The sequence below is a fragment of the Castor canadensis genome, chromosome 6 (genome assembly GCF_047511655.1).
Source record: "Castor canadensis chromosome 6, mCasCan1.hap1v2, whole genome shotgun sequence".
Taxonomy (NCBI): domain Eukaryota; kingdom Metazoa; phylum Chordata; class Mammalia; order Rodentia; family Castoridae; genus Castor; species Castor canadensis.
The window spans coordinates 78,269,884-78,282,257 of record NC_133391.1 but is presented as its reverse complement, the minus strand read 5'-3'; the positions used below and the strand labels follow the sequence as shown (position 1 = coordinate 78,282,257).

Here is a 12,374-nt window from a genome sequence, read left to right as displayed (position 1 = left end):
TAGCTAGAATGATGAATTGAGGATGTGCCCTTAATGGGGCATTTGAAGGCAAAAACCTCAAGCTTTTTCTATTTCAAGACAGACATGCCCTTCCCTTAGTCTTTAAAGAATGCAGACCTATATTGGGCAAGGCAAAGTAAAAATTGGCTCTCTAACATTTCTAAATCTGGTTTTCTATGACATTCATTCTGTGGAAGCCAATTTTATTTTCTCCTAAAAGTTAGATAAATAAAGAGAAGATAGATAGATAGATAGATAGATATCCCAGAGTTGCATAAGAAATGTCTCATTTAGTACTTTTGTTTAGATGCCTGAAAATATTTAAGGAAGCAACTAATTAACAGTATTCCTGGGAGAACATTGTTTTGCCATTTTAACAGAAAACTTCCTTTGTGATTTTGCAGCCACGACAGCCCAATCCTGACTGGCGTTACTCTGCCTCCCTGAGAGCAGGCATGCACAGGTATGTATTTCCTTCCTTCCTTTACTCAGGCGCACCTTTAACTGGGTATGGTTCAGATAAACTGCATTGCCATGGGCCAGAAATAGTTATTCACAGTGAGAAGCCTTAGATATTCTGCCAAAGGAATGTCCATATCTATTCCTTGAAACATTGGAAGTGGTCAGTGCCAAATGCTTATTGAATACTGGGAAATGAGAGTTCCCTGTAAAATCACAGAGACAGGATTTTGTGATTTTACATCACAAAAAATCACATGTGATTACAATGTGAAAGTACATCGTGTATACTTTCATCACAATTTCTATAAGGGTACATCAATTAAAAAGTTTTAAATTTTCCTATAAGGAAGCAATTCCAACTTTCTGCACCCCTCTCACCTATAATTTGTACAAGTGTGCTGCTCTGTCAGACTTGGGTACATTGTGTAATGTATATGAACAGGTTGTCCACCTTGTTTTTCTACTCACACTGACTGTTACATCCTATTAGCTGCAATAATTGATTGGTGTTCTTGTTCATATTTGCTCCTGGTAGAATTTCCTTGTCTTTTCCATCTTTTTGCTATCCTATTGTCATCAATGATACAGGCTCTTCAGAGGATGAGCCATGTGAAGGGCCTTTGTTGAATATGTGGAGACCAAATCTAGCTTGTTTTAAATTAACCCAGAGTAATAGCATTCTCTAAGAATCAGATTAAAAATAATTTTGCTTTTTTCTACTTTGTCTCTTTGACAGTAATTGATTATCTACCATTATTTCCAGAGTTGATCCAGTAACCATGCTAGGAGGCCAATTAGGACATTCATTATTTGTAACTGTATTTAAAAACCAAATGGGGAGGGCCAAGAAACTAATGATCATACTACCAAAAGGATTTATTTTTAAAGAAGAAATAAACTCCAAACTTAAGCCCCTCAAAATATCTGGGCAGTTGTAAGCTGAATCTTCACCAAACCTAGATCTGTGCTGAAAGAGAAGGCTTACAGAGTATGTGTAGAGTTAATGAAAAATTAGCATTAGCCCATTAAACATGCATTAGATTAAAATAAATTAACACCCACTCAAGCATTACAAATGAGAGAAATCATTATATTGGGTGCTATTTCTGAACCAGAAGTAATCGAGGAGGGCTGAAGACTAGTAGTTGGCTTAGTGAGATACCATATTGGAGCCCAGCTCATGATTTTAGGTCAGAAACATTCATGCAGATGCTAGAATACTAGGTATCAGAAGAAATTCTTAATACTTAGTGGAGACAAACTTATGTTTTTTTCTGTACCTGAGCTGTTGGCAGAGCCACATGGTAGGTAAAAGCATGTTTTAAACTACCAGCTCTTGCTTTTGCAATTGAAATAGTGCTCTGCTTGAAAAGTACCAAAGCTATGGGTTGTACCTTCAAAACTACATTTAAAATAAAATATTAAAACATAGCACTTCCTTGTCCCATTTCCAAATGAACAAAAAGCCAAATATGCTCCTATTCAGGTTTTAATGAAGATATTATGAGATTTAAATAGTAGAAGAAAGTAAATAAAAATGGAAACTAAAATGCCATTTCTTTCTCACAGTGTAGTACATTGAACACATATAAGAGTTGTGAACTTAAACAGTACTCTTTTTTTTTCGCATATTTGCTTGGCTTTTGGACCTTTCCAGCCTCAGACATCGTGTAACTATTCTCTTGAAAATACTGCTCAAAGTTGAGCTGGTTCCAGGATAGTTACATTCTTGTGAATCTAATTGAGCCCATATAATTTGTTGGTAGAATCCAAGAACACCTGAAGGGTATTAAAATTTAGAAAAAGAAAATTCTGGATTGAAGATAAAGGGAATAATAGTGATAAGCCAGAGCTTAATGAGTAAATTTCCATTAGATATTAGATAGATTGCCTTTCCCCATAATATTTCAAGTTTGTCTGCTCTGTTGTCTCACATAACCCCTTCTGTTATTAGTCTAAATTTTACTTCAGTAATTTAACTTGGAAGATAAACAAATGTCTAGTTTAAAAGTATCCTCTAATTTGGAAAATTTACTTGGATATTGACTCTTAGCATCTCCTCCCTCCCTCCCTCCTCTCTCCTTTCTTCCCTTCCTTTCTCCTCTGAACATATTTGAAGGCTTAATATGCTTAGGTGTAGACATACATAAATAAATATGATGTTCTTTCTGGCCTTAAGCAGTTTATGTTTTCTCTCTGCTTGCCTCTAAGGGTCTTCCAGTCCATGTCTCACTTCCTGCAATGTTCTATACTGAATTAATCTCTTCAGAACCTGGATCTATGAGTGGTGGTTATTAGGTTCCTCTAGTTCCAGGAAATATTGGGTGGGTCATTATTTTAAAAAGACACAGAATTAGTAAAACAGAAAATAAGATTAAGAATTAATTGGAGTCCGGTTTGTGGCACACAGCTGTAATCCCAGCTACTAGGTATGCAGAGGATCACAAGTTCAAGGGTAGCCTGAGCAACTTAGTAAGATCCTATGTCAAAATAAAACAAAAAAGGGAAGGGGATGTAGCTCAGTAATAGAGCACTTGCCAAGCATGCTTGAGGCCCTGAGTTCAATCTCTGGTAACACACACACACACACACACACACACACACACACTGATTAACTGGGTAGCCAAACTGAGAATACTACTGTTGATAATACTACAATTATCAGCAAACAATTTTAGTATGTTTTCCTCCTTACTATAGAGAACCCAGAAACAAGAACACCTACAAGAGAGGCTTTTGAGAACAAGCTCTCCTTTCCTGCTTCAACATTAAGATGTTAAAATGGTATTTGCTCTCTGGTGAGCCCCCTGTTAGTGACTATCACACGGTATTAATGAAAACCAAAATTGCCATGAGGAGAATATGTTTATTTCCAGAGTGGTACAGTAGGTAGTTAGCAGTGCTTCTATGGTTTCTGCAAGGTTGCTGGCTGCTCAGCAGTAATTGCTTCAGTTTTAGAATGTACAGAATGTGTTAGCTGCAGTCCTGTTTCCAAACATGGGAGCAATTACTAAGGGTGGAAGGAGAGCTGGAAAGAATATGGTCTAACCATTGTCTGGGTGTGTATGTTTATCCAGCTCTGTGCACCTGGAGGAGGCCGGCATTCTACGGGCTGGTCCAGGAGGGCCTGATCAACAGTGGCCAACAGTATCCAGTGCAACACCAGGTAAAGAGGTCTCTCTGTTCTTGCTTGGATTCTGGAAACTGATTAAATTGTCTGTTTTTGGAAAACCAGGAATGTTGATGGCTCCCTTTTGAATCTGTCTTTTCTTTCATGTAAATGTGATTTCCATACATAAATGATTGTTTTGATTTTATGCTTAGTGTTAGTCAAGAGTTGAAAGCAGGGAACATAAAAGTAAGGATGTATGTGTGTGTAAAAGTTCTTATAAAAATAATTATATGCCTTTCAAATGCTTAGGCCATCCTAGCCACACAGAGTAGATCTGGTGGCCTCATGTACTGAGATGACACTACCAACAAAAATCTTTTGGTTGAAGACAGTAGAAACCCACTCAAGGTAGTAAACAAAAGAGAGACAATAAGTAGGTGATGATAGATGGATAGATAGATAGGTTGAGTGAGTGAGTGAGTAGGTTTCTCATGAATATAGAAAGTTATCAAAGCCATATCATTACTCTCTTTGAGTTCAAGTCACAGCTAGATCTGCTCCTCCCTGCACAGCAGCATCTTCTGCAGACTAAATTTTGTTGCTATGGCGTGCACATTGCCAAACATGACCACTTCACACTTTCTTAGATTAGAGGACCATTGGGGACCAATTGCTAATTTGAATGTTCAGAAAAGAGATTCTGCCAGGTTAGGCAAAAAAACTCAATGGCTGGGTAAACGAGAAGTTGCTTAAACTCACATTTCTTTATTCTTGCCCAATCACTAAGGTTGTGTCAAAATGAAAATATAGCAGCTTTGTAGGTTCATCCCTTTGGTAGTTTCAGAAAGGGAGAATTATGGGTTGGCAGAGGTTACAAATGGTGTCTATCACAATCTTCTATTAATAAACCACCATAATGATCATATTAGTTACTAATTATCAAGCCATAATATGCCTAGATATCATGCCAAGTACATAACATGTGAAGTCTAATTTATTCCTCATGACAATTTTGTAAGAGAATTATTATATCTATTTTAATTTTAAAAACTGGAGATACAGAAAAGTTAAGAAATGTACCCAAGTTCACATAGCTTGTAAGTAGCAAAGATAGGATTCAAACACAAGTGTGTTTAGTTCCAAATCCAAATGTATATAATACTTATATTCATAGCATGATTGGCTTGCAAGAATCCATCCAAATTCAAATGAATATATACATACATAACAGATGACATAAGAAAGTGCTTGTAAAGAGTTCTTTCTAAAAATAATCAGGTGCCTTTGAAATGATTAGGCTAAATAACATGTGCAACTAAGACCCTATTTTTGCTAGCAACTCTAAAGACTTTCATTGATTTTAATCAGCCAGCATTTGCTATTTATGAATGTTGCACAATTCAACAAAAAGTTAGATTTGTCCAAAAAATGCACAAGTTGAAGCAATTTATTAGAGAGCTAATATTACCAGATGGCAAGGGAAGAACATGAAATAGTTCATTGAACAGATCTGCAACCCCAGTGCCAATAATGGAGTGAAGAAGTGATGGAAGAGAAAGACATTTTAGACTGCCAAATGTTGCAGGATAAGAATGCATCTGGTAAGGTAAGAACTACTCAGTTAAAGCATCCGTACAAAATGATGCTTTCTTACTCTGCCTTCATTTCAGGGTTATTCTTATCATCAGAGAGGTACTGCAAATCACTCTGGTGAGCCAGAAATTAACTTTGAATGCATTCTCCCTCTTATTGATGCTGCTGCTTGGTATATATTCCTAAGCAAATATGAAATGGGAACCATTTATTGATTGTTTCATGAGTCTGGCCCAGATCTCTACCTCAGATTCAAAAGGATGTTAGGAACCCATATGTTTTTTTAGGAACCTGTATTTTTGGCAGAAGATGGGAAATGAGTCTCCATTCCTTCCCTTCCCTATTAGCTACTGATGTATGAGTCACAGTCCTCACATCTTCCAGTTATTCAATGGTGACCTAACCATGCTTTTCAATATGCCTCCACACCAATTATACAAAGTTCAAAGTGTTCTCTTCTATCTTCTACCCTTTCTTTTTGGTACTTTCAGGTTTTAGGTCTCAAAATATGTTCATCACTGTTTGGAGGGACTATGACATATGATTTGGGTCAGATCTGAATTGAAATCCAATCCCAAACTTACTTGCTAAGTAAGCATAAACAAATTACTTGCATTCATACTTTCTTAATTACTCTTTCTGTAAATTGAAAGTAATTTATAAATTATTGCGTTGCCATGAGAACTAAAGGAGAGAAAAGAGCTGACATAGTGGTTGACATATAGTATTTGTAAATGTCTGGTATTCTTACTCCTTTTTTTCTGGGATATATTCTGGGATACTTTGTGGTGTGCAATCTATCATATGGATTTGACTGATAATGTGGTGGCTAGAATTCAGTGGTTCTCATTTGTAGTCCCAGATACAGGCCCTCTGAGGTTGTCTGGATCATTCTGACATCTGTACAGTCCTGTCACCCCCAGCTGCCTTCCTGGAGATGGAGTGAGGAGAATTTATTAGTCACTGCCTAAAGAAAAGGAAAATGTTCCTCAAAACTTGGTTATTTCCAGTTCCAAGTAGAGCCTGCCTTTCATTGACTCTGTCCCCCTTAGTGCTTCATGGTGAAGGTGTAGTTGTTCCAAAAGGCTTCTTGTGCCTGAGCCTCCTTATACTTGTGCCTGAGCCCTTCCCATGACCAGCCACTTACTGCTCTTTTCGTACCAACACCTGCATCAGCTGCAGCCATACGCATAAATGGACTGGGGTGAGATTTGCACACTCCTTATTCACATGTGTTTCTTGAAGTTCTTTTTCCCCTTTTGATTAATTCTTTTGCTTTGTTTTGAAACTGTTCATTTATTTTTCACAGTCTGCAAAAGCCTGGGATAAAGATCCCACATTTGAAGGGATCAATAGAAGCATCACCAGGTGATGTTTTCTGCAGGATAAATGAGCCAGGCATTAAATTGGTTAATTCTGATTACTGATTCCTTTCTCCAGCCTTGCTTCCTGTGTGAGCAAACCTGTATCATGGGCTTTCTTGATTGCCTTTCAGCTTCCCATGAGACTAAGCAGAGAGAGAAAATTAGCTAAATAGAGAATAAAGGGAATAGAGTTACAGCCTCTTTTTCAAGAGGAGGGCTGTGCTTGGAGGGGAGGGGTATTAAAGGGCCAGGCACTTAACACTTTATAACTTTTTTAACTTTCTCAGTGTGAATGCCTTGAAGGGGTCTTAATGAATATTCTCTACATTCCCTGTAGTTCCTATAGGGGATCTGGAGAGATTATAAAAAGATGGTCCCTGTATTTTAGGGAACTAACTGGTCTGGCAACAGTGGGCCCTTCTGCTTTACTGTCTCCTACTGGTTCTTCTGGAGTCTTTTTCTACATTTCATGAGATCTGAAGACAAGTCAGGTGTGGTGGCAAATGCCTGTAATCCCAGCACTTGGGAGACTGAGGCAGGATGATTATGAGTTCAAGGTGAGACTAAGCTACATAGGGAGACCTTGTCTCAAAAAAAAGAGCCACCTAAGGCAACAGTACAAAGATATTTTAGAGTGAGAGATACAGTCCACCATCTATAACTTCAAGTTCTCTATTCATGGATTCAACCAACTGCAGTTTGAAAATATATGGAAAAAATTGTGTCTGTACTAAACATGTGTAGACTTTTTCTTGTCATTCTTTCCTAAATGATACAGTCTAACAACTATTTATATAGCATTTTGCAGCATATTTTTTTTGGCAGTACTGAGGTTTGAATCCAGGGTCTTATGCTTGCTAAGCAGGCACTCAACCACTAGAGCCACACCCCCAGGCCTTTTTATTTATTATTTATTTATTTATTTATTTAGCTTTAGTAAACACGAGTAGGGTCTCGTGTTTTTGCCCAGGTGGCCTGCAGCCGCAATCCGCTCACTTTCTTCCTCCCGAGTAGCTGGGATTACAAATATGAGCCACTGCGCCAATACAATGAAATAGCATTTTCATTGTTTTAGTCAGTATAAGTTATCTAGAGGTGATTTAAAGTAAACAGGATGTGCGTACTTTATATGCAAATACCACACCATTTTATATAAGGGATTTGAACATCTGTAGATTTGGGCATCGCCAGTAGCTGGAACCCAGCCTCCATGGATACCAAAGGACGACTGTTCTGTTTTCAAAAGAGCTCAGGGAATTCCAAAGCACAGGACACACTGCCAAAGATAAGTTACAGCTTGTGAAGCAAGACCCCAGGGATCTCAGACTAAGCAGTGAAAGACTAATTAGGTAGGGCGACCACTAAGGCCATGAGGTTCAGTCAGAGAACTTCAGTGAGTAGACAGTGATTCTCAGAGTCTAGATTCCGGACCAGCCGTACAAACAACATGTAGGAACTTGTTAGAAATGAAGATTCTCAGGCCCTACCTTAGACTTATCAGATCAGAAATTCTCAGCAAACTGGGTGTGAACAAGCCCTTCGTTTGATCCCAATGTACCCTAAAGTTTACAAATTGGTCTACAATAAATATTCCTGATGCTGTACGTTATCTTTGGAGACTTAGAAACTATGAGGAAGGCATCTGTTTATGATTCTTGTGGAAAGTAAGGGCCTTTCCCACACCAGAGAGATAATTAATTGCTAAGAGGTCCACCTCCAGTGACCCCCCCCTTTGAACTTTTGCTCTGCTACTCATTAGTTTTATGCTCCTGAGACCATTTAACTCTTTTTTCGCAGTTTCTTTCCTCCCCCTCCTCCTCCTTCTCCTCCTCTTCTTCTTCTTCTTCTTCTCTCTCTCTCTCTCTCTCTCTCTCTCTCTCTCTCTCTCTCTCTCTCTCTCTCTCTGTCTCCCTCCTCCTTCTTCATTGTTGGCAGCACTGGGGTTTGAACTCAGGGCCTTGCACTTGCTAGGCAGGTGCTCTTCCACTTGAGTCACACCCAAACCCCTTTTTGCTTACTTATTTTTCAGATACAGCCTGGTGCTTTTTGCTTGAGGCTGGCTTGGACCACTGTTCTCCTACCTATAATTTCTAAATAGCTGGGATTACAAGCATGTATCACTACATGCTTGTTTATTGAGTTGGGGAGATCTCTCTAACTTTTTGCCTGAGCTGGTCTCAAACCAGTCTTTGCCTCTGAGTAGTCTATTCTCAGTTTCTTTCTCTGTAAAATTGATGTGGGAGTGATATCTGCCTTATAAGGTTGTTACAGGAATTAAATGACATAACACATATTGCAGAGCCTGGAGAGCAATAAAATAAACATTTAGTAAATAATATATATTTTTATGAATTTTCGGGGGATGTATCTATCCTTCAGCTTCAAAATTTAGGCCTCGGTTTTTCTGTGTGGGAAGGTTTTGTTACAGAGACTTTTTTTTACTGACTGTCTGTTTCCTTGGGGGATAGCTTTTGCCCTGGTTTGCCACATCTCTTTACTTTGTGGAAAATGGACAGTTTATGTGCCCTAGTTATAAGGGGGATCCATGCTCTGTGTCTTAGGGATCCCTGCCTTTCTGACAAAACCATCTCCCTGCGGGGAGAGTCCATAAGGACTCCACCTCTGATTCTTCCCCCGCAAAGAAACCATGCTGTATATTTTTTGGAGTTCATTTAGGAGCACTATCAACATGAATTTTTCCATCTCATAAGTGACTGCAGCCTCTGGCCTTGATGGAGATTTTAGAAAGCATGCTGTTCCACTAACCTGCTCACCCTGGACTTCTGCTGTTGCCATGGCAATGCCAGTCCTGGGAGGTGTGTACATATCCTTATTAGGAAAAAAACGAGATCAGGGATCTTGTGAGTGGAGCAGCTTCCTCCTGTCAATGTCCTCCACCCTCACCTTCCATCTGATAGCTGAGGAGTGCCAGCTTGCCTTAGGGATCTCTAGCTGAGTAAAGCAAGGTGCAATTTCACTTTCTGGGGTGTTGTGGAGCTCCTTATGTTTGGTGGAGTTCTCCACGTAGCTTTTGATGAACAAAGACTTTGTTTGTTCTGGACTGTCCTGAAGGGAAGGAGCAAGATGGAGTGGGGAAGGGAGTTAACTCCCTCTGTCTGGGAGAAGCCATGAAGCCTAAGTCTTTGTTGGCTTGATCCAAGTGTCACTTCTTCATCTCCTTCTTCAAGCAACAATCTGCTCTTTCCATTTTGAATGGCCATGTTAATAAAAGACTGGAATAAGAATGTTTTGGCTTTTCTGAAATGAAATATTTTTCTGTATAATAAATAAATTTCTGAGATAGTTCTTTACTATACACCTTTCATTTCCTGCACTATTGTCATTTCTTCTGCACCAGTTCTTCCTGGATGAGTAGCCCCAGGCAGAATACAGACTGAGTTGGAGCCATAATACAGGAACTTCTTCCATAACAGTGGCCTCAAATGGAGACCATATGTCTCCTGAAAACTATCCAACCTCACATGCACTTAGATGTGTGCTCCAGTATGCACATTTTTTGGAACATACACTGTGAGAAGAAAAGCAGCAAGAGCTGTTCCCCTAGGCTGCAGTTTCCTTGAAATTCCACAGATAAAAGCAGCAGACTAATGCAGGGTTAGGAAGTAGAGACTTACTGTAGTGCATCTGGTTATCATTGATCCCTTTAACATGCAACTACATTCAAGCTATATGGTATGGTCTCTAAAAACTTTGTCCTGAGAAATAACTTTTGATTTTGTCTTAGAAAAAGCATATACTTTGTTTTTCTTTTGTTGAGTGTGTCAGGAGAATTTCTGAATTACCTTGCTAGCTTTCTCTACACATCATTCTCTACAGCTAAACTCTTAAGTACCTTCTCAAAAACGAGAGTCAGGTTTCTGCTGGGGAGATCCCAATGTGTCAAAGGGCCAAGGAACCACCTGCTTTGCTCAAAGATGATAGGCTGCCTGTGTGTCTGGGAGCTTTGTGAGGAAGGGGAAACGAAGGGTGGAGAGTCTGAACTTTGTTTGTTTGGTGGGAAAGATTGCTGGGGTTGTTTAGAATTGGGGCTCTTGGAACTCGTCTCTGGGAAGTGCTTGAATAAGAAAGACTCCAGTCTGACCTGAGTTTATCAATTTACCAATAGATTATAATTCCTTTAAATTTTGCAGTTCTAGCAAGCCTTGTCCTCTGCCTCACTGATATTAGTAAGCTAGAAATTAAAGCCTGTCCCAGTGACAGCAAGGGACTTTTATGGCAAATATTTTTGGAGAAATTTAGCCCAGATTCCAAAAGAACTTGAAAAATTCATCTTTGCACAGGCAGTCAACTTTGTGGTGAGAAGGTCATTGCCTAATCTGCAGAAACACATTCAGGTCAAATACTGGCTAGAGACCAGGGGCCCTCTAGGGAAGGGTCATAAGATTCCTGATTGCCAGGAAGCCTTGAAATGAGTGTGTGAATTGGAGAAAGGACTTTCTCTGCCTCATCATTTGGAGTCTCATTGCTCACAGCCAAAAAAAGGACGGGGGAGCAGAGATAGATGCTGTTCTACTGCTTATCTCAGAGAGACCAAGCACTTCCTCAGCAATAACACTGCCTGGAGCAGCTTTCTCTCTCAGGGAGAAGCCTAGGCAAAGGGCGAAAGAAGTCAGTCCTGAAGATGGCATTACCAAAGGAAATCCTGGGAAAAGGATGTTTGTGCTACTGTTTAAACAGGAAATTGAGAGCTTTATACAATTTATACTCAAGAGGCATAACCATAGAAGTTTAGGGTATGAGAAGGTAACTTTTGGGAACCAAATTTGTATCCACAAGAGAACAAGGACAATGAGAACTTTATCATTACTGTGATTGTACCCCTTGTCTGCTGAATCCCAAACCCTGGGTTTCTAGATTACAGTTGCCACTGCATAAAAAAAAAGAAAACAACCAAATGAACTTTAAAAATGAGTAAAGTCTGTTTTGTACAGAAAGTCTAAACAAGCAAGTTTATTGTTGATAGTTTAATAAAATTTACCAGCTTGAATTTATTTCCCCAAGTGTACCAATCCTGTTCAAAGCTGCTGCTCAAGGTAGCATATTAGACCACAGATGGGTAGTGAGGTGACATTCCCCAGGTCTTCTGTCTTGTCTTTCTCCACTCTTCATCACAGATACTGTCTTACCCAAGAACACACCTGCCAAACCTCCACTCCTATAATCACCCAGAGTCAGATATACCCTAAAGTCTATGGCAAGGCTAGAAGCCCCAGCCACTATCAGCGACTTACATTAGATGCACACCAGCCTGCGTGTAAAAGGCCAGAATTGGGGAGATAGAAGCATATCTGGGTATGTGAGTGCTCTGAGGAAGGCACCTTTGAGTCCGTGAGTTCACCTCTGTGCTTGCTTGAGTTCTGTTTCTTAGCTAAAGTCTATTGCCAAAATAAAAGAGCCCTGGGGAGAGTTTTTTCAAGTATATGTGGGAGGGCCTTTGCTGATCAACTTTGATCCTGTACCATTGTGCCATGTCTTATAAAAATAGTCTCTTAGAAAAAGAGGAAGACTTAGTGGTAGCTACTATTTACTGAGAACTGTAATATAAGCACTTCACATGTGTTGCATACTTAAACAACTTTAGGACAGAAGTATAGTATTATTCCCATGTTTTGGAGGGTAGAAGTCCAAATGGTTTCACTGAGCTAAAAAATCAGTATATAGCAAGGATCTACTTTCCTTCAGTTGCCAATAACATATTTCTCATTTCCATCTGAGCCCTATCTGGCAGCGTATTTACTTATTTGCAGTACTGGGATTGAACCCAGGGTCTTGCACATGCCAGGCAAGTGCTCTACCCCTTGAGCCCCACCAAGATAGGATCT

At 39.5% G+C, this 12,374-nt stretch overlaps 1 protein-coding gene across 9 annotated transcripts in view; it reads left to right on the top strand.

The window, feature by feature from the left end:
* LOC109702582 (protocadherin alpha-C1) overlaps window positions 1-12,374 on the top strand; it is a 197,306-nt gene that overhangs the window by 168,509 nt on the left and 16,423 nt on the right. For all 9 annotated transcript variants that reach the window (XM_074076841.1, XM_074076836.1, XM_074076838.1 and 6 more), the window contains exons 2-3: window positions 405-463; window positions 3,540-3,628. In XM_074076841.1, the coding sequence (XP_073932942.1) occupies window positions 405-463; window positions 3,540-3,628 (148 nt within the window). The remainder of the gene's footprint in view (window positions 1-404; window positions 464-3,539; window positions 3,629-12,374) is intronic.